At 41.6% G+C, this 21,984-nt stretch overlaps 3 protein-coding genes across 7 annotated transcripts in view; 2 read left to right on the forward strand and 1 right to left on the reverse strand.

Annotated features, from left to right (window-relative positions):
* The window catches only part of LOC111850409 (rap guanine nucleotide exchange factor 5-like), a 45,871-nt gene extending 41,468 nt beyond the window's left edge, over positions 1-4,403 (forward strand). The window contains exons 23-26 of the mRNA XM_023824267.2: positions 38-125; positions 333-397; positions 1,073-1,127; positions 1,645-4,403. Coding sequence (XP_023680035.1) covers positions 38-125; positions 333-397; positions 1,073-1,127; positions 1,645-1,763 — 327 coding nt within the window. The 3' untranslated portion in view covers positions 1,764-4,403. The remainder of the gene's footprint in view (positions 1-37; positions 126-332; positions 398-1,072; positions 1,128-1,644) is intronic.
* An 8,227-nt stretch (positions 4,404-12,630) lies between these two features.
* On the forward strand, positions 12,631-16,759 carry LOC111850410 (cell division cycle-associated 7-like protein). Of its 4 annotated transcripts, none has more exons than XM_072715961.1 (9): positions 12,641-12,820; positions 13,506-13,620; positions 13,822-14,156; positions 14,236-14,304; positions 14,381-14,563; positions 14,769-14,903; positions 15,789-15,938; positions 16,073-16,209; positions 16,485-16,759. In XM_072715961.1, the coding sequence occupies exons 1-9, from the start codon at positions 12,800-12,802 to the stop codon at positions 16,507-16,509; spliced, it is 1,170 nt and encodes a 389-aa protein (XP_072572062.1). In that variant the 5' UTR covers positions 12,641-12,799; the 3' UTR covers positions 16,510-16,759. The 4 variants fall into 4 exon arrangements, with proteins under 4 accessions (XP_023680038.2, XP_072572062.1, XP_023680036.2 ...); XM_023824268.2 differs by having other exon boundaries at positions 12,674-12,820; positions 13,506-13,634; positions 13,818-14,156; XM_072715960.1 differs by lacking the exon at positions 12,641-12,820 and adding an exon at positions 12,864-12,896 and having other exon boundaries at positions 13,506-13,634; positions 13,818-14,156.
* Positions 16,296-21,984, reverse strand: part of LOC111850408 (dynein axonemal heavy chain 11) — a 54,508-nt gene continuing 48,819 nt past the window's right edge. For both annotated transcript variants that reach the window (XM_023824265.2, XM_023824266.2), the window contains 11 exons: positions 21,792-21,940; positions 21,407-21,534; positions 21,004-21,231; positions 20,666-20,857; positions 19,612-19,731; positions 18,704-18,946; positions 18,338-18,520; positions 18,058-18,173; positions 17,825-17,937; positions 17,561-17,701; positions 16,296-17,368 (listed from right to left, as the gene is read on the reverse strand). In XM_023824265.2, coding sequence (XP_023680033.2) covers positions 17,121-17,368; positions 17,561-17,701; positions 17,825-17,937; positions 18,058-18,173; positions 18,338-18,520; positions 18,704-18,946; positions 19,612-19,731; positions 20,666-20,857; positions 21,004-21,231; positions 21,407-21,534; positions 21,792-21,940 — 1,861 coding nt within the window. In that variant the 3' untranslated portion in view covers positions 16,296-17,120. The remainder of the gene's footprint in view (positions 17,369-17,560; positions 17,702-17,824; positions 17,938-18,057; positions 18,174-18,337; positions 18,521-18,703; positions 18,947-19,611; positions 19,732-20,665; positions 20,858-21,003; positions 21,232-21,406; positions 21,535-21,791; positions 21,941-21,984) is intronic.

A 21,984-nucleotide genomic window follows, 5' to 3' on the forward strand; every position in this document is an offset into this window, starting at 1 on the left:
GAAGAACCAAGCCCTCACTGCTCGTGCCTCTCTCCAGGACCCATCCCTCAACCACAAAGTCTACAGGGATATATTCAAGAAGATGAAGCCCCCCAAGATCCCCTTCATGCCTCTTCTTCTCAAGGGTAATGTCTCGGAATGATGCCAACCATGAAGGACAATGCTGCAAACAACAGACTGTGTTACAGAAGCCATCTGCTTGTTTCCGATTCATAAGTGGCAGAGGCCTGTTAGAATATGGACTGGCTTACTAAATGCAAGACTGGTTGTGTCTGGTTGGTAAAGTGTTATTTATGCCTTAAAAATTATTCATTGCAATCTTTCTTTCATAGATATCACCTTTATTCATGAGGGCAACAAAACGTTCCTTGATAACTTGGTTAATTTTGAAAAACTGGTGAGTAAATGATGGGCGTCAGATGTGGGGGGCATGGGTATCCCCTTGGGGGGGGGGGGGGGGTGGAGTCAGCTTTTGACCTTTACTGTGACCTTAGTTTCGACCTAAGTAGACCTCAGTTTTAGCTCCCTGCACAGACTTTGCTCCCGATCCTGGTTCTCAACCCAGACCACGGGGACCCTTAGACATTTCCATTCCCTTCCAGCATCCAGCACCCCTGCAGCAGGTGTTCAGTGTTCTTGATTGTTTGGTTTGTTCTTGATTGTTTGGTTTGTTCTTGATTGTTTGGTTTGTTCTTGATTGTTTGCTTCAGGTGTTGGGAGCTGGGAGAGAGAGAAATGTGGATTTTGTGGGAGTCCCAAAGAACTGGGCTGAGAAACACTGTAGCACATTGCAGCCCTTCCCAATTCCCATTTCATTTCTGTGCTTACTTCCATTCTGCTTTTTCTTTTTCTTCTCTGGGCCAAGTTGAATAAATCTGTAACCACAAGTAGTCTATACTGTGTCCACCCAGCCCCACATCGTGTGGTTCTGTTCTCCACCTGGGCTAAAGCAAGTCTTGCAAGAAATCAGAAAATTTTTGCTTATTCTTGAGAGATCAAGTTGCTCTGCTAGCCATGTGATCACAACACAAATGGCGTCATGGACATAACAGCGTCTCTGATCTTCTTCCAGCACATGATTGCAGATGCCGTCCGTCTTATCCGACACTGTCAGATGGACCACACGGGTCAGTACTCATTGCATTTTGGATCGGAAAATAACAGAAACTAACATGTGGCTAATACTTTCAGGTGGAAAAAATTTACTGTTTATATTGCATATATATGCCTCTATATGTATATGCTGTGATTTCAGCATGTAGTTTTAGAATTTGTGAGCTACAAATCACAGGGAGCATCATCCCAGTGCCCTCATAATGAAATGCTGTAAAGAAACAGCATGGAGCAAAGCACTGCAGCTACCTCAACGAGGGCTTCTTCTTTATGAGCACTAATGCAATCACAGCTGTATAGCGTAGCACTTAGCATAATCACACCCAAAAGCCACTTGTTTCAATCCTAGCATTGAGGCAATGCATTATGAACAAGGCTGCAGCAACAATGGAAATCAGACTTTATCAGACTGATGAATTGCCCATGTCCCCTGTAAGTGGAAGTACCCACCAAATGTGTACGTTTTGGGTAGCCATTGGTTACTTTGCTGGCAATGTATGCTAAAAGTGGTATGTGCTTCCGTTCTTTTAGGAAATGAAGTGTCCCCAAAGGATAATGCAGAAACAAGAAGCTATATTAATTACCTTCACATCATCGACAATCAGCAGACTCTTTTCGACCTGTCCCACAGATTAGAGCCCCGGATGTAGGGGTGAGAATCGCCATAACTCCGCATGCATTGATACAGAAGTCATGGAAGTGGATCGAAGCAAAAAAAAAAAAAAAACGGACCACCTGCGAGATCGTATGTACACAAATGCTAACTTGGGTTCAGACCACTAGGGGGAGACAGAGCCCATAGTGACAGAGAACCTGAGCAAAACAAAGGACACCCAGGACCCTTCCCTCCTGAGGGAAACATTAGGTATGAACATATAGGAATGTTTGTTAATCTGAAGAGAATAAAAGGGAAGCTACATCTTAAGAAACACAAATGCACTGAAATATCACTCAATGGTTCAAGACTTGAGAGATTTTAAAATGCAAAGAAAAACTTGTTTTTGCCAGTGACTATATGCACATACAGTTTGCTTTAATAAGCCATCCAGTGATGGTCTGGTGGTCATATAGCTCAGTAATGTGAGGAGCAGTATTATAGCATTTTAACAGTATTATCATTGTCATTGCCAGGATCAAGATGAGTCCCTTACCTACAACTCTGGTTTCCTGTCACTTTTTCCGTATATAAGCATTTAATGTTTATCAATGCAGCCGCAGCTGCAGCCTTTTGCAGCGTTTTGTCGCTGTATATTGCGATTCTGTGTTGGACTCCAAAAATAAGCAGCCATTAATCTTTGCTGAACTGTCAGAATGCACATAAACAGCCGATGTCTGGGGAACCCGCAGCCAATCCGCAGTACTCCATTTGTCCCAGGAACCTCACAGAAATTCAAATAGGGAATATAAGGGAAATGATCAGTTTGATAGACGACATTATGCTCTCTGGGCATCCGTGCGCTTCTCATATCTACCATGTATTATATGCACACATAATTGTTTACCATTTGTCAGTGCCAAATTTTTTTATTAATTCATCTGATAATATCTAACTTTGCATATTCGGCACATCATTATTTTGTAAAGCAGTCTAAGTCCTAATGGAATAAAAATGTAAAAACGTTAATACTATTACCAAAATCCATACTAAATTACCGAAGATTTGTTGTTGACCTATTAATACTGTGCCATAGCTTTACAGCCTGAAAAACTGCATTTTATGTTTTTAATAGATCTTTTAAAAAGGGCACTGAAACGTAAGTAGGCCATCCACTGAGCTCTTCAACATTATAATGCAAAAGTGGGATTAACTCGGAGATGCGGGATGCTAACCTTACACAATCAGGACAGTGTGTTTGCGTAGTGCACCATATCTGTGGCCATTTCCACGGATCTTTTCACATCCCACAATTGAGGAAAGGAAGTTTGGGAAATGCTGATGTCATTTCCAGGTAAAATTTAAGGGAAAATCACAAAAATTTGTGTATTTGGACATTTTTGTTCAAAGGTGGTACAGCAGAAGTCAATGGGCCTTGGTTTGGTGTGACACGTTACCGCTGGCAGAAACTTTAACATACCTCCCTTAGAATGTTTCAGGACAGCTACTTTCAGCACATCTGTTGTAATTCTATAAGGGTTGTTTCAGTTACATTGTTTAAAGTTACACTTCTTACTGACACTGGTGCAAAGGTAAAAATAAAAAATCAAGGTCATGTACCTGGGATATTCTGAGAGCACTACTGTGTTTGAAAGCAAAATGTGAGTGTGCGATGCGTGTCCATTTGCCTGTACACATGCACAAAAATGTGTGGGATGCGTGTCCATGGGCCTGTCCACATGCACAAAAATGTGTGTGCGATGCGTGTCCATTTGCCTGTCCACATGCACAAATATGTGTGTGCGATGCGTGTCCATGGGCCTGTCCACATGCACAAAAATGTGTGTGCGATGCGTGTCCATGTTCCTGTCCACATGCACAAAAATGTGTGTGCGATGCGTGTCCATGGGCCTGTCCACATGCACAAAAATGTGTGTGCGATGCGTGTCCATGTGCCTGTCCACATGCACAAAAATGTGTGTGCGATGCGTGTCCATGTGCCTGTCCACATGCACAAAAATGTGTGTGCGATGCGTGTCCATGGGCCTGTCCACATGCACAAAAATGTGTGTGCGATGCGTGTCCATTTGCCTGTCCACATGCACAAAAATGTGTGTGCGATGCGTGTCCATGTTCCTGTCCACATGCACAAAAATGTGTGTGCGATGCGTGTCCATGGGCCTGTCCATATGCACAAAAATGTTGTGATTTACTAAAAAAAAAAACAGCTTTCTAAAAATGTTGCAAACTACGAGGCAATATTACATATTTATTTGATGTTATTTATTTGTGTTTGAATGATGATCACTGTTTTTTTACTGACTGAATACATTGGCTCCCGATCGTACATTATTGTTAGATACTGACAATCGAGATGAACAGAGCCATTCAGGTTATTTGTGTGATTTTTTTGTAGATGGTGTGTTTGAAATGGTCAGTATGACATGGGCGGCTGACTCATAGACAGACCATTTGTACTCCTTTGCATGGATAGAAAATGCTTTGTAAAGATATTCTAACTGGAAATAAGCCCCCAAAGTCTGAAATTTGCCATTTATATTTAAAACTGTGGGGCAGAAAGCAGTGCATTCATACTGTAGCATGTGAGTTTTTGCTTTTGCATTTTCCCTCTGAATTGTATATATTTTAGCAGTATTTTGAAAATGTTATGAAAAATAAAGATTTTAGTAATGTATTGCATGGTTCTAGTTCCATTTTTTCAGTCTGTTCAGTTACTAGAGTAAAAACTACACACAGGCCTGTCTTCATCACTGTTTAGCGTATTACATTTATAGGTAACAGATAATTTGGGGAATGCCCGATAGGTTGTTTATTCTAGTATATGAAGGATAAACTATAATGTAGTGTTCCACCATCCTGAATAGAATTTTTCTATAATCTGGATGGGGCAATCCACCCTTTTCCGTTTGAGGTTCTGATCATCAACCCAGACTGTTCACACTCAGCTGTAAACCGCCCCAGTGCAGGCTGCAGGTCACAGCCCTATGAAGCCAACAGGACCACATCATCTGCAAAAAGCAAAGACACGATCCTGGGGTCACCAGACCAGACCCCCTCTGCCTGTTGGCTACAGCCTAAACATTCTGTCCATAAAGGTTAAACAAGTAATGCAAAACACTGCTTTAAGAAGAGGGTATGTGCATGCTTAAGCACCATGGCACTCTACTTGCAGTGTGTAGTAGATACGTTATTTTACACTTCAAATATACAGCCAGGATAACCAAAGAAAATTCACTTTAACTTATTTTTAACTAGAACTCTTACTTACAGCTCTAAAAGCTCCAGTGGAACCTCCTGTCCACCATCTCTCAACTTGGTATCACTAGAGCTCAAATGCTTTGACCTATCAGACATTTTTTAAAGTGTCTTGAGCTACAGAATTGTTAAGTCACATCAGTTAACATACGGTGTACCCCAAGGCTTAGTCCTTGGTTCCTTCCTCTTTTCTCCATTTGTACAGGGACCTGATGTCCAGAAAACACATGTAGACTCGTGCAGTATCCTTGTGAGGGTAAAGAGTGTTCCACGGCCTCTGATGGCTGATGACTTTGATGTTTTTTACTTTCTCATGGACAACAAACTCCAATCTCTCTCCAATCTGGCTTCAAAGCTGGACACTCACATTGTACCTTCTCTCTGTAGTAACATTAAGAGCTGGATCTTGCCCATTTGTTCTCGTCCCGCTGTACCTTTCTGTGGCTCAGTGATCCATTCGGATCTCCACATAGCAGCTATGTCCTGGTCTTGTAGATTCACTCTGCATAATATCAGGAAGATCAGGTCTTATTTGTCAGCATACGCAGTTCAGCTTCTACTCCAGGCTCTTGTCATCTCATGACTAAATTACCGGAACTCTGTGAAGACAGGCCTATAAGCCTGTGCAATTAAACTGCTACAAAATATTCAAAATGGGGGAGCACATCTGGTATTCAATCTGCCAAAACGCTCTCATGTTACACCCCTCCACGTCCCTCTTCATTGGCTCCCTATACGCACTCGCATTACGTTCAATCCTGGGTGCTGGCACCCGTCTCTATCAAGTAACTCATCAAGTACTACGTTCTGTCCGCCCTTCTTCTTCAGCAAGCCAGTGCTGCCTGGAGATCCCCACGCTGTGTGAAAAGTCTCACATCGTTTGGTGAGCTTCCGTTGTGGCAGAGCAAGCTAGCCATCCACACCCAGTCATCAGAGTCCTCCTCAACCTTGCAGAAATGACTCAAAATGCATCTTTTCCAGAAAACACCTCATCTAACCCTCCAACTACTGCCTGATGCTGAATTCTCAGCTGCACGTCTGTCTAGCTGACTCATGTACTGCTGTATGCTAGTAATGTACGCCATTCAACAACAGCGAAAGCTAATACATGTACAATATAACAGAAGTTTGCTTTCTGATCCATGTTAAAGTGCAATCTACTAACAATGTAGAAATATATACAGAGAAATGGATAATTTACATTATTATGTATGCCACATAATGTTGAAGTCCTTTCACATGAAAGTTCTCTTCCACACCTACATATGTGGGCAGTGGAGGCCCGATGGTTCAGGATGCTTATTTTGTAATTAAAAGGTTGCTGATTCAAATCCCCAGCCAGCAAGGCACCACTGAGGTACCCTGAGCAAGGTGCCGCCCCTTGGGTGCTGAATTAGCTGCCCCCTGCTACTGTATGTCATGATGTCACATATGGGTTAAATGCAGAGGACACATTTTGTTGCTGTGGTCTGTCGACAATGACTAGTCACTGTGCAAAATCTTAGGTGGTCAAAGGAGATGTTTAAAGCTATTTATCTAAGCAGTAAGTGTATATGTGCGCAGAACAAAAAACAAGATTTAACATTAGAACATACAAAAATTTGCAGTGACACAACAAAAACTAACAAGAATTTCCTCCATTCTCCAAAAATTTACTGATAACTTGTTGGATGGCTAGATAAAGGCTGCTTCAGTTCCCAAACCTCTCCTCAGGGCCACAACAGCCATTCCATGTATTTGTTACACTTCACCTCCAGCTCAATTAATTATTCAATTTAATTAGTTTAAGAAAGTGAGGTATTGATGTGATATATGACGTGGGGTACGGGTCGTCAAAAATTACATGGGCGTATTGGTTGGTTATTGTAAATACTGGGGTGATTTTAGGAGAGATTTTGAAGTGGCTAAGTTGACACAGTTTAAGACTTTTGCATAGTACGGTATATAGAACAACACTGACATCTAGTGGATTTATACGTATTACGCTCCTCCTATTTAATTTGCAACAGTCTTAAATCCACTTTTGGGATAGTCGTTCAATTTAAAATGGCGGAAGAAGTCGTGTTATGGAACAGAGAACAGAATAACAGGTTTTTAGCGATAAGGTTTACCTTTCAGCATTTATGTGAACCAGAGAAGTGCATGGTTAACGAAACACAAAGGGCATGTAAATTTAAATATGACAGCCGCTTAGGGACGAAAGAATCGAACTGAGTGACGACGTGCGCCGTAAAATGATTAGAGACCGCTATAAATACCTTTCCGAGTTTGCTAGGGGCGAGAAAATATGGAAAACGTCAATTAATAACTTTTGTCAACCAAAAGACAGGTGGAGAGAATCAACACACCAAACCTGGTCAGCTGACTGTTCTTCCCGAGACTGCCAGATTGGGGAAATGAAAAAGACGAGGGAAAGACTGTTTACACATCCAGATCTGGTCTAGTTCTACCTGTCCGTCTGCATCACAAAAGGATTTCCAAAACTGAGTTCTGTGTTAAAGTGTCTGTGGAAACAATGAACCCTTTGTTTTCTTGGGCATTCACAATCTGAAGGAATCACAGCTCTTGACTCTGCGTTTCCTGCGGTTGAATCACACGGGCAGGCAGAGGACATGCGATGAACCAGAGAGCAATCACTGCGATGCATTTTCTGTTTGTCAGGGCAAATGGACTCATTAGAACAATTTGTATGTTTTTATTTACCTACTTTAGAAACTCAGTGTCCTGTTTTCAAGAATATAGTTCATCTGAAATGAACAAGGTTCAATATGCCCATGAAACTATTTATTTATGCTATTATAACTGAATTGTAGTTTAGTAGCATTTCATAGTGTTACTGATTTTACTAATTGCATAAGTACTGTACAAAGTTAAGAAGTGGGCTATTTGATAGACTCCCCTGCTCCCCCTACCTGGGGCTCCCGGTAGTGCGTCCTTAGCTCAGCCCACTCCGGGTCCCCATCTGACCCAGCATGCCTACAGTAGCTCACAAACTAGAACCAGACAAGCTTAACTGGCTCACACACTGACATATTACTGACAGGATGTGCAAATGAGGGATAGAAAACCGATTTCACAAAAATGTCACCATTTCAATTTTCTATGTCTTTCTGTGTGCGCCCAGTGCCACCCCCGGCAAAATGCCAGCCTGGGCAGCTGCCCATGTCGCCCATGCCTAAATACGCCAGTGCAATGGCCTGACACTAATGTCAAATATAACTAAAGAGATAAATCAAGCCAAAATTGTAAGACTGTATCATCAGTCAGCATCTTGAAAATTATTGTAATGGATCCTTCGTAGTATACTGTCCTATGCCATTTTAAAGAACTATCAGTTCTGTACACTAGAATTAACCTTTTCACAGCCATTATAGCATACGGCGTTTATAAGGTTAACTCCGCGTGGCATGACATGGTCCCTTCGAGCAAAGCGTGACAACGAAGTTCTAGCAGCTGGACTGGCTGCTTTGGCTCCGCCTACTGAGCCAGAGCGACCGTGGGCAGCGTGACAGGGGGACTTAGCGGCTCCGCTCTGTGATTTCCTCCCCGAGTCGCCGCACACCATATCATTTCCCTGTCGCCTAATGACTGACCCGGCACAGCGGCGTGCTAACGACAGGAAGCAGAGCTTGCTGGAAGGACGGCGCTGCTCCTCTTTCGACGATGCAGGGAGGGGGGGACCCGGCCTCCCGGCCGCAGGTGCTCCGCACAGTTTGAGATGTGCTTAGATTCCGGTTCCAGGGGGGAATAAGCTGTTATTTATGTGGAAAAGGATACTCATCTGGGGCAATCACATGTGGTTAAAGGGGGCGGGGGGACTCGCCTATTCCCAGCCTGACATGCAACAGTTGGCTATTGGGGCTTACATCACCCACTGTGTAATCATAACCTAATGTTTATTTCTGACATTCATACGCATTAGCTTTGATGCTCCGCTTTGGATTATATAGAGTGTATGGCCTGCTCTGATTTTACGTTGCATTCTGCACTTGCTCCGTACGCAGGAAATTTTAATTAATATGGAGAATGCGCGTGTTACTGTTTAATCAATAATTGATGATATATACAAATATGAATTGCGTGTAATGTAAAATGGAGGTCCTTCAAGTGCGTCCGATTGGGAGGGGGAAGATCCAGGACACACTGGAAAGATTATATATCTCCTGGCTGCAAGAGGAGCTGCAGGAAGTGGCTGGGGAGATGGAGATGTGGGCACGTCTGCTCAGGCTGCTGACCCCCTGGCCTGGACAATGGACGGCTGGACGGATGTAATGTAAAATATTGCATTTTAATCCATAGCTTTCAAAATGTGTTAATTGCTAGCATTATGGTCAGAAAAAGGTGCCAGTTTGCTATGCTTTTACAATCTCAGAAAAAAGGGTAAAAATTTGTACCTTTGCTTGTCACTGGGGCTGTACCCTTGTACTTGCACCTTTAAAAGTATATAAATGGGTCCCAAAGATACATACAGCACTAATGTACCATCAATGGTACAGAATTGTTCCTCAGAGTCCATTTCTGAACCTTTCAAGATAGTTACCTACAGTTAGGGTACAATTGGCAGTTTAGCAGGTACAGCCCCAGTGTCAAGCAAAGGTACAGAATTCCAAACACATAACATTTATTTATCATGAATGACATATTGCATATTTTAGAAAAATTTGTTCCATTTCAGATTTGTGAACTAGCAGAATAATGTCTTCACAAAAATAAAACTTAATGTGGATGAAAAGAAATATATTACTAACCCAAAGCAATGTCCTGAAAGTTTCTGAAACCATCAATTTTATAGCTAAATCATCTTAATTTCAGTGGTGCTCCACTGACAGGGGAAGATGACAGAAGTAATTACTACCCAGCGGAGTGTGTGGAAAGCTGAACCCCAGAACTGACGTGTGATGTGTTATCAGTAATCTGACCAGTGGAAGAGTTGTGTGACTCTTAGTCTCTAATGGATGGGCAACTCGATTAAGGAAAGAATGGATTTCAACACCAAAACCTAAACCCACTGATGCTGCTAGCTGTCATTATTGATGGCAAATTTATTTCCACGGTTTGTGTCAGGATTGTCAACTTTGGTCACCTGGCTGGCGTGAGATTTTCAATTCAAGACAAGTCTGTACTGTACAGTCATTTACATGGATGCCACCGTTTTATTACCTTGTAAATAGTCTGTAGGGTTTGCAAACTACCCAACGCTTTTGTTGTAGCTAATTATAGCTTTATAATGGAATAAGACTTCTTGCGTGAGCGTGAGTCAAAACGGGTGAGAGCTGCCAGCCCTGGTTAATGTCCTCTAAAAAATGCTTAGGGACTGCTGTTTTGTATCTTCATACACAATTTCCTCGTTCTCTACACTCATGATATGCTGTGTTTGTACTTTATACGGCATGTGCAAACTGGGTTTATGCACTGTATGTTTATGAGTTGATATAACTGATTACTTCAAGTACTGCTTGTATAAATACAACACTCCTTTTTCCTGAAAAACAAAGGTTCCTATCTCTCTGAAGATCTTGCTGTTCTGCGCTCTGAAGGGGAGTCTCACACTGTGTACAATGAGTTATACCGCTCAATCAGTATTCAGCAGGGAAATAAAGGTCAAGGTCAAGTGAACCCTATTTGAAAGTCAATATCCACTGTGTTCGTAATCTCCAGAGTATCCTGGCTGTATTCCATGTATTACACATAATGTATCGCTCATCATACAGAAACCATTTCCAACCTTTTTACCTCGTTCATCAAACACACACTATATTCAAGGGTATTTCTCTAATCCTCAAGATGAATACTCTGTCTTCCAACAAAACAATTAGGATGAAAGACAATACAAAAAGTTTTAATTATGGATATTTTTTGCATATTCCTCACCGATATCCCTCCTACTTCATTAGTAAATTTGGATACATTAAATATAGTTTCATAACTACATAATGGAATCCATTTAAACAATAAACATGGTATATTTTGTTTCATACAAACCCATAATGATACACTAATTCATGTACTAATGGTTGGATCTACTTTTTTCTTAGACTTAATTCAGTAGAAGTTTGAGGTAAAAAGGGACTATTTTCTGTACTCAGATTATAATGGGATGTCAGGCCAATGCATGGATATTATACAGTGTGGCCCTGTATGTCCTTCTGCTGCCGTGAAAACTACACACGTACGGCATACTACATAGTCAAATATGCCATGAAGTTTATCATATTACCCTTCATATACCTTTCTTTCTGTAGGTATACTATGTATTGGATGTATCTGATTCCCTTGTATCACAAATATATATATATATATATATATGCTCACATTTGAACATAAATTTCCAATTTGAGAGACTAGGGATAATTGTAAGGCTTTTTTCCCTGTATCTCTTTTTCACATTGAAAATTTGATTCAAACTACCTGCAAGTGTCTTCTGTTAAACAGCAAAGTATCACAAACAATGAATGGTTTAGCCTCAAACACATGGAGTGAAATGTTACAATTTGCCCCAAAGTCAGGGATAGTTGTAACACAGCCCTGAGTACGACAAAACTCAATGAAATTTGTGGGAATGCATGCGTATGTGTACAATGTATGTTAATCACAACTAAAATCAAAGATCATAATACAACCGAACAAAATGTGCAACTGTGCACCAGTTTTAGTAACAGAATAATATTGTGTAAGTCTGTCTGCCTGTGTGTGTGTGTGTGTGTGTGTGTGTGTGTGTGTGTGTGTGTGTGTGTGTGTGTGTGTGTGTGTGTGTGTGTGTGTGTGTGTGTGTGTGTGTGTGTGTGTGTGTGTGTGTGTCAATCAGAATCACAGTACTGACAGGTGTGTCAAACCCCGCCGGGTCTACAGGCTTCGGGGGCTCGCCTTGGACACACTATGCATTTCACCTAATTTTTCTTTGACTTTGAAATGTTCCACACACACAATGCAGATGTTTCCTGGGCTTGATAAGCGGCCTGGTGGGCAGTTGTTGAACTATCCCAGACTGGTAGCCATGAACAAGTTTACCTTGCAGCTAAGAGCAATGATATTATCACTCACAACTTGTACAAAAGATATTTACATTGGCATATAATAAAACGATTTAAGTCCGAATAATTTAAGTACAAAGTTTGCAGTGCTATCACAAAAATAAAGTCAAAAGAATTACTTTCGTACCTCATATTTTCTCCTTACAAATCAGAGTTTGTTACAGAACGCTTCTCCTTCACGTGTGAAATAAGGACTAAACTGAGCATGTGCAGAGCGAGTTACGTGATTTGTCCCTCCTTCCCGGTTAAAGAAACAGACTTTCTAACGGTCACCCTACATGTGTATTATTTTACGGGGAAGTTTCGCATCTGCAAATATATTAATCCAGAACAACTTTCAGTTTTACGATAAAAACATTTAAAAATGCTTGTATTGCATTTTCCCTGGTGTTTAACATGGATATTTCAACAATGGATATATGAATTAATATACTGTAATTAAAACTGGCCTCCAACCCATATTTTAATGTTCATGAGGTAAATGCGGACTGTTCCAAACTACAAGAGAAGGGAGAGGCATCGATTTTATCTTGTGATTTTTATAAGACATTTCATTAAATTACAGTATAAGGCATTTCGTTAAATTATAAGGCATTTCGTTAAATTAGATTTTAAATGAAGAAATTACAAATTTCAAAAATATTATATTGGCGAAAATCAGATTCAGTGTCACAGACTGAAATCCTTTACTCTCCCATGTCTTGAGATATCTCGTCCTTCAGTAAAAAAATTTTTTTTGTTATTTTTTGGAAATTGTACGAAGTTGTCGTTAAAATTATCTGCAATGTCGGGTTTGTCAGATAAGGTATGTTTTATTTATTACAGTAAAAAGTAATACCAGATACAGTAAAGTTTTACAGTAGATGAAGATAATTCGTCTGGTAGGTTGTAGGTTAACATTTTAATTAAAAGTAAAAAGTAGCATATCTACTCATACGTATCGGTACATGCTGAGTATATATATATATATTTAAAGTATAATTATTTTCAATTCATCATGTCAGTAAGAACTTGCAGTAGTTATAGCGGTTTATATTAAGTGAACATACGACATGATTAGGCCTACTCGAAGTACCTACTTAGACATTAGATTTATATAAACTTATTTATAGACATTGCTAAAATATTTCATGATTGACTGCAGTTGAGGGCCCATCGTGGATTCATTGGGCTCCACAGGAATTATAGGAACTAGAAGTAAAAAGGCATTTCGCATTCTCCTTTAAATTATAATGAAAAATATGTTTGATTTACCAATTGGTCTATTCCCTCTAAGCTGTTAAAATGTAACATTTGAAAGCATTTCCATTATTAGCATCAATGCACATCAGCATATTTAAACAATGCATTCTGTTTACAAAAGAAAAATCACAGCTGAGCCTCACATTGAAAACCAGCTTTATCTTCATCCTGTAGCCTGTAACAGGTTCCCTGTATTTGGATGCTTAGGGTTACAGAAATGGAAAATTCAGAGCTGTTGTGTTCTACAGGGCATATGTTTCCAGGGTAAAGACCTCACTGAGGAACTAGTTCGAATTTTCACTGAAGACTCTGACTGTGAGGATGAAGAATTTAAAGGCTTTGCTGAAGATAACATTAAGGCAGGTGACAATACCAGGGTCAGTGTCATAGCCAGTGCATATTTGTTTTTATTAGAATTAATTTACTGCTGCAGGTCTCACTATTCTGTAGCTTAATTGTCGTGTCCTTCTTAAGATACCTTTTGATAAAGAAGGAACAGTTTGGTTCAGCTTTACTTTGACGAAACTTTAACCCTGGGTAATGTTATGGTTCCTTAATAGCCAGAGGAGCTAGTGCGTTTCGTTTATGAAGATAGGGACGATGGTGAAGACTCCTTCACCCGTGTAAAGAGGACTGGTCTGCGCATAGCCTTCAGGCTCCCTATGAAAAGAAGACGACGTGTCCAGGAGAAACCTTTGGAGAACAACAAGCAGGGTGGATCACGGAGCGGGGAGGTCAGGGTGAGTGAGAAACAGCAGACCAAGGAAGAAGATGACGAGCCTCAGATGAGCGCTGCTCCAGCGCTTGCTGCAAACGCCACAGAAGAGGACGAGTGTTTAGAGACGGAGCCCAGTGCCATGGAGAAACGGGCCACCAACATCAAAGAAAACAAAGCCATGGTAAAGCCTTTCACGTTCTTCACCTCCATTATAGACACGCATCTACTGCCACGTTAAATGGTACATCTTGATTTTACAGCTTGAAAAGTTACTGGCTGACCTAAGCTTGCTGTCTCCATCAAAGAGAACTTCAGCCACCAGAGTGTCTGTAAGACTTCGGAAGCTTATTTCACAGCTCTGGGTTGTCCTCCCCCTACTGGTTAATTGGGCCATTTACATTTCAGAAAAGGAAGAGGGTGTCTGCTAAGGATGGGATGTCATTGAAGATGAATGTGCGGCGTAATCCAATTCGCAGAGCCCGGCCTCCAGAGAATTTTGCGGCAGAGTGCCTGTTGGCCTCTCGCTCAAAATACAGGGGACATCTGTTGAAGATCAAGAGAGCCAGGATCATGACAAAGCTCATAGAGGTGACTGTTGTAATTGTGTAACTGGATGAATTAGACCAAAAAGTTCAAGGCTTAAGTACTTTTTTGGGGTTGTAATGTACTCCCAAGATAAAATATCAGAGCTGTAAAAACTGCTAAACTTTAAGGCATAGTAGAGGTGTCCGCTAACGAGATATATAACGAGATATAACTAGCCTGGGTAGTTAACTGAGTTACCATCACCCAGATGCACAGGCAGAGAGAGCGATCGCCACGGAAGCACTGTCGTCATGGCACTGCTCGGGCGCTTGAAGACACCACCAAGGAGGAGCTTGAAAGTGTGGCGAACACATCAGGAGATAAGATCCATGACAAACAACACGTGGGTTTATTAGGGTTACCATGAATCCTACAAAAAGACATCGGATCATTTTGCAGCTTGCTTCTTACTGTGAATTAATACTCAGTGGTATATTGAATATTTGCTTTATATTCATGATGATTTTGCTTGCGATGTGATATTAAATAACATGGCAATGGCTTTTTTTGTAATCTGGCCCATTACATTTTTTAAAGATAGGGCTATTTAGCAGATACCAGATATTTTAAATTTGTAAACCTTGACAATAAGCCCTAATTTGGTTACGTGCATGTTTTTATTGTGGATTGGTGCAAACTAAATATGACTGTCATTGTGGAGTTGCACAAGGCAAAATTTGGACAGGTGAAGCACTTTTGCACTAAAGGAAACTTTAATCAGTTTGCACTTCTATTTTTTGTGTGATACTCTTGTTACTTTTGTGTTTGTTACCATGGAAGTTGTACCATATATGCTTACATTTGATATTTTTGTTAAAACCCAGCCAGCATTCCTGAGAAAGCACACCATCATATTTCATTTTTAACTATGTATTCCGCAAAGAACCTCTGCACATCAGATTGTTTATTAACAACTTTTTGTTTGGTTATTCTGATTGAAAAGTCACTGTGCTGAGTTATTTGAGAGAATTAATTAATATCAAGATATATATCTAATCTAGCCAGAGGATGGAAAAATACCATTAATATTTTTTGCCCATATCATCCAGCCCCACTGGAATTGCTCAGTTGCACGATATCTATCCATTGATCTTCAAACCCGCTCATCCAGTACAGTGTTATAGGACAGAACACAGGTTCTATAGTAATTATGTTGCTTTAAGATGTAGCATTAAAGGGGCCATCTGATTAACACTCAGCCCCGCCTTACTCTTGGCTCATTTTTCAGGGTAGTACTTGCCATCAATGTAGGCAGAAAACATTGGACACGAAGACAGTGTGTAGGAACCCCAAATGCACGGGTATCACAGGGCATTTCTGTGGGCCCTGTCTGAAGAACCGGTATGGTGAAGAAATCCGTACTGCGCTCCTGGATTCTGTGAGAGTTTTTACCTCTTAAATCAATGAGCCTGGGAAGCTTCCCCCCCCCCCCCTTTTCTCCTGAAGGCGTCATTTAAGAATGGCTGACAAATGCCTGTCACTTCTGTAAGTCCTGATTTGCCCCTCCCCCAGATGTGGGTGTGTCCTCCTTGTCGGGGTATATGTAACTGCAGCCTGTGTCGCAAGCGGGACGGACGCTGTGCTACCGGCATACTCATCCACTTGGCCAAGTTCCAAGGCCACACCAACGTCAAGGACTACTTGGACAGGTGAGCAGACTGTAAGAAGGTGCCAAAGCAGCAATCCAGGATCACTGAATCGTGTTACTTTAATTACTCATTACAACAATACTACGTTTGTAGTTAAAAATCTGTGGTTTTAATCAATATATGTTCTTGTACATGTTTCACTTTTAAATGCATTAAATTAATAATGATCTAATGGAGTGTTCTTTAAAGTAATCCTTTAATAATTACCATATACAGGTATAAAGTAGCAGAGTATCACAATGCCTATGATGTGATCTTTCCCCTTCTCTTCCCAGCCTTCAGAAAGAATGTTCAATCTAAGTCAACTGTGTCTTCATTCTTTGTGTTTGTATTTTACTATGCCTGGATATTTATATTTGATTTTATAATTTTCGTTCATGCTCCAAGCTCCTTTAGGCCTGTAGGTTTATCATTGTTTGCATCCCCATGTAAAGTGAAATTATTAGTCAGTTAGTGACAAAGTTTTTCACTCTTACTGTAGTTACTTGAGGACTGTTTGAAAAAAGAGGATATTTTTGTTCCATTTAAAATAAATGTTCTTCTGCAGAAATCATGTTCAAAGTCTTTTCCATCATGCAATGCTACTATTTAGAATAGGTGCTTGTGTTTACTGTGAAACTAACTTAACTTAGGCACTGATTTAACCTATTTATTTAAACGTTTTATGGGTTCCTGTAAAGGAAACTCACAAAAGGATTGCCAGTCTGGAGACTGGATTTTCACAGTGATTACACACACTGGACTCTTTCTGTGTCCAGCCCATGTGCACATCTGCCCAGAAATGTGTGCATTTCTGCAGTGCTGCCAGGTTAAAGTGAGCAGCTGTGCTGGCTGATAATCGCACACGTGCGTCATCATGGGAAAGCAGCTGCGGTCTGAGCAGTACCGTTCTAATTTGGGATGCAGAGATCTCACACGGACAGCAGTAATGCTGCACCGGCCAGGATCCACTTTGCGGACGGGTCTCTGGTCCTGAGGGGGAAGGTCCAGACGTAGGTCGGCCCACGGCGCTTGGTCTTATACAGTGGGCACTCGTAGGTGTCGCCTGGCTCTGGCTGATCGAACGGGGCAGCCCGGAGATACAGGACAGGCATCTGGGGGGTCAGCTCCTTGGGAAGGGCATCTGCTATCGTGCCGTTCTGGATATCCCACCGTGCACCTGCAGAAACCACCACCGCCATTCTTAGTACTATCATGGAAACAGGCTCCAGTGTGTTTAATGGTCTGATACCCTAGAGGCTCTTTGTGAGTTTAAGTGGTGAACGTCTGCAGTACAGTCTGATAGTTACTGAACTACTTATATGGTGAAAGATGTAGCCTTCAGTATGATGAATTGATATGCTCATCTTACCTTCCATGTAAAGGCCATGTATATAAGCACCTTCTCGTGGAGGGTGTCCATAGTCGTCCTTAAATTTCTTTGTCACGTCCACGGTTAGACGCACTTTATCCAGAGGCCATGTGTTCTTACGGGCGATGCTCTGCATTACGGCTACATCGAAAGTGAGGTGAGTAGTGTGGCATCGCATTCAAGGAGCCGTCCCAAATCATCAAGAATGCCAGATCAGCAACATTGTTGAGAGGACGTTACAAGACATGACGAAGTGGAGCTGACCTGTGAGGAAGGACTGAGGGTTGAAGAACCCTGAAAGCCACACCACTGGAGGGAGAGTCAGGTCCTGCGTCCAGACGTCCAGCTCTTGACATCGGGACAAGAGATCCTTGAACCTGGTGGATGATGGATAGTGTTTGTCTGTTTTTGGGTATATTCTGTCACAAGTTTTTACAATTAAAGTGGAAATTTAAAAATGATGCATGTCTATTTTTTTGGGAAACTAAGTGATTTACCATTGGGCGAGAGTCAATGTGGAGGGGTAGGCCAGTTTGGTCCAGGATTCTGGGACATTATTGCAGGATAATGGTAACTGTAGGGCCTCCATTTTTGGCGAGACAGTCAGCTGTCCCTGGGAAGGGGCACATATGGATAATTAAAGACATTTCCTGCCATCTCTGGAGGATTTCATCTTATATCCTAATGTGCATTTAAGGAAAAACAATCAGTGACCGAAACTAAAGATTTCAAAGCAAATGTCAAACGTGAGACAGAAACTATGGTTTTTCAACTCACTTTCAGTCCCATGTTCAGCTCCTTCAAAGATCTGAATATTTCACCAATCAACAAATTCATCCGTTCGCATTCCTGGAGACACACCAGGACATAGGGACTCCGTTCTGTAGATTTTGCCATTATTTCTAACATGTTGAATTCCTCTGGGAGCTTCTCCAAAATATCATCCAGGACACTTTTCACCTGGACAGCAGACAAAATTAGTAGCCTACAGTATCTGATATTGCTACTTTTTATCACCAGGATAATTGTTAAGGGAGTATAGCCCAAGTGGGAAAGGGAAGCCTTATTGTGAAGTGGGACCTCAAAAGCTTGAGCCTAGAATAATGTGACACATTGCGGGTATTTGCCTACGAAGCTCCTGACCTTGTCGTCTTCACTCTGTCCTCCAGTGTCACCTAGGGCATGGTCTCCGGGCTGTAGTTCCATGAGTGTCCTGAAGAGGGCGTTGGATGTGCTGGTCAGGTACTCGGTCTCAGCATTGGAGTGTAAGCCATACAGGGTGGGATTTTCTGCGGGAAGGTGCTTGTCCACGTAGTTGTGGTAATCACTGTAGTCAAGGTTGGGAGGGGCCAAAAACCCAGGGCAGAGAGACAGCTCCCCTTCAAACTGGGGGGAGAATGAAGACTTGGATTTATGCTTATTTCTGGCGATCTGAAGCCGATTCCACAATGCCAGACTATCATAAGAAGCTTTTTATATGAAAGTGATTAGCTGTCATTGTTGACACACCACAGCACACGACGACGAAATGTGTCCTCTGCATTTAACACATATGTGACATCGTGCAGGGGACAGCTAATTCAGCCCCTCTGGGCAGTAACTTGTTCAGGGTACCTCAGTGGTACTTTGCTGGTCGGGAAATCGAACCAACACACTCTCGACTAGAAGTAACCATTGCGGTACCACTTAAGTGCTTTAACTGGTACCATGTTGGTATTATCAACACATCTGAATCTTACATTCTTGAACTGAGCGTAATCTAAAGTGACCATGACATAACTAAAACATGGGGATGACTTACAAACTCATGCTCAGAGCTGGGCCCTACTTCGAAACCTTTACTTCTCAATGTCAATCCATAGTCTTGCCACTAGGTGGCAGCAGTTACCTTTCAGAGTCATTGACTATGAACATTTGATACAGTTCATTGGCCATAGAAGTACAGTAAAATTCTGCCATTAAACATGCCAAACACTTTGGCAGGGCTCCGAAATGCCGATGGACAAATAAAAATTAAATATTTGGTACTGGCTGGTTGGTTGTATGCTTACCATGCTGGGCTGCATGTACTCTTGCAGGTATGTTTGACACAGTCTTCTGTCCCAGTCGTCAGTGATGTGTCCTCCATACATGATCTCCCCAAAGAGGTAGTGAAGATCTTCCCAGGGCACCTATGGGTGAGCAGGCAGGCCAGCCGCAGTCAGTACAGACGTCCACTCTTCTCTTTTTCATTAGATTATATTTCAGGTGTATCTGTTTGACTGAGTAGACACATGCTTGGCTGCAGCCACGAGTCTTTTATACACCCCTATAAGCTCAATGAGTTTAAAAATGACTTATAATCTCAAGCTAAAATCACACCTTAAAAAGCACCCTCATTACAAAGAATCAGCAGCTACATAAATATAGGAAACATGTCAGGCTTTTCGGATAAGTAATTTTATCTGTGAAAAAATGAATCCGCCTTCTTGCCTCATTGTATGTTGATGGTATCAATGGGAGCCTCCAATTTAAGCCCAACTAATCTGTGCCCATAAAGCACAGTGAAATACATCCACCCCAGAAATGACAAATCCTACAAGTTTACAACCATTTGTACCTGTATTGTTCTACAAATTGCCTCCATCAGCACTACTAATTGCAGTGATCACTTACACTGTGCTGTGTGCTGTCACACAGGCTGTATGCAATTACATTTTGGGCAAAGCTTCATTGCCTACCTAATGAATTCTGCGTATATGATCTTACAGGTTGATGTTTTGGTAATAAAATGAAGGGCATTTATTTTTGGGAAAAAATACTATGGTAAAATAATTTGATATGCTCGGAATTATATTAGATTGGATAAGTAGACACCACAATCTTGCATGACAAATCTGAAAATGTGATTAAGCCACTCTTGTATTTAAAATTTTTTTTGGAAAAACTCGTTATGTTTAAGAACTAAATTTGCCTGTTTGTCATGAAAAGGAAGAGGGTTAATTTTTCATTAATGTCTTAGAATGTTGCACCAGCTGTGCGATAATTTCACTATGAAGGTATCACTATGAAGGTATCACTGTGAAGGTATGCCATCACCACCATATGAAAGTCTGTAGGCCGCACCTTAGAGTTGATTTCCAGGCAGTTGTGGAGCACATCTGCAGAGATGGTGAGATCTCCTGTGCTAAAAGGGTAAGCATGATTCCAACCTAGGGGGCCGAATTTTCGTCTCTCAGTGACACAGGCATGGAAGAAGCAGAGCGAGAAGAGGATCCCATTAAACTCTCGCTCCCGCGAAGACATCTCCAGCATCTCCTTCATGAAAACAGAAAAGCAGAGTGTGACCGAACAAGCACGCGGGCATTCTACACATTTCCTTAATCGTTCTGGCGTATTCCTGCACTCCGTTTGGTGTTTTATACCCAGGCCGTCTTATGGGTCCCAGTGTAGCTCAGTCTCACCTGGTTGAAGTTGCAGAGAGCTGCATGCAGGTTAGCCTGCATGCCTGAAGGAGGCTCGTTTGTAATTTTGATGGCATTCTCCAGGATGCCTTGAGGGATGATGTGCTCTTCTGGGGTTCCTGCAGGCTCGGCGCTAATGAAGACTCTGTAGTCTGGGTGACTCCCTTCCCCAGTCTTTTCTAGAAGTTCCTCTAGAGTGTTGAGCCACTGAGCCACCAGGTGAATGTTCTAACACAAGATGTGCAAAGAATATAATCACTTTGCTGTTCAGATCAAACCTGCTTTGATGCAGAGTACCAGCTATGCAAAAACAGCACGTAGTGTTGCACTTTCTGCATGTGTCTTCAAAGGTCACCATCCCAAAGCTCTAATTATCTTTTCAGAATAAAGGATTTTGCAATACCTGAAGAATTACCCAGTGACCATCTCTGGATGCTCTCTCTAGAATCCGCCCTGCGATCTCATCCTGACCTTGTCCCAGAGACAGGCTGTGTAGCCTCCCATGGTCAATGCTGTATCCCATCTTCTGTCCTGGAACATATTAATTAAGGATTAGCATGAGGCTCAGAGATGCTTATTTTCTGCGGGACCTCTTTACTATCACATGTAATTATCCTACTCAACAGTAAAGCATTCAGAGAGATTCCAATGCGGAGATTATGAAGTAGACAGAGCCATTCGGTGTGTCATACAAAATCCACAATTCAGTTACCAAATTGATTCACATACTGACCTCATTCATAGGGTTTAATAATATAGGTTTTAAAAACATGCAGCCTTTTACAAACCAAGGGTCTCTACATCTTTGAGTGGGTTGACCCCAGGTGACAGGATAAACAACACTGGACTGGCAGGATTGGTCTCCTCAAAGGACTTCTCAAATTCTGTCCTTGGTGCATTCACATATCGGGATCCGAGGCTCTCCTCTACAAAGTTCCTGCCATAACACAACCCAAAAAAAAAAACAACACCGCCACAGTA

The sequence above is a fragment of the Paramormyrops kingsleyae genome, chromosome 9 (genome assembly GCF_048594095.1).
Source record: "Paramormyrops kingsleyae isolate MSU_618 chromosome 9, PKINGS_0.4, whole genome shotgun sequence".
NCBI classification, from domain to species: Eukaryota; Metazoa; Chordata; class Actinopteri; order Osteoglossiformes; family Mormyridae; genus Paramormyrops; species Paramormyrops kingsleyae.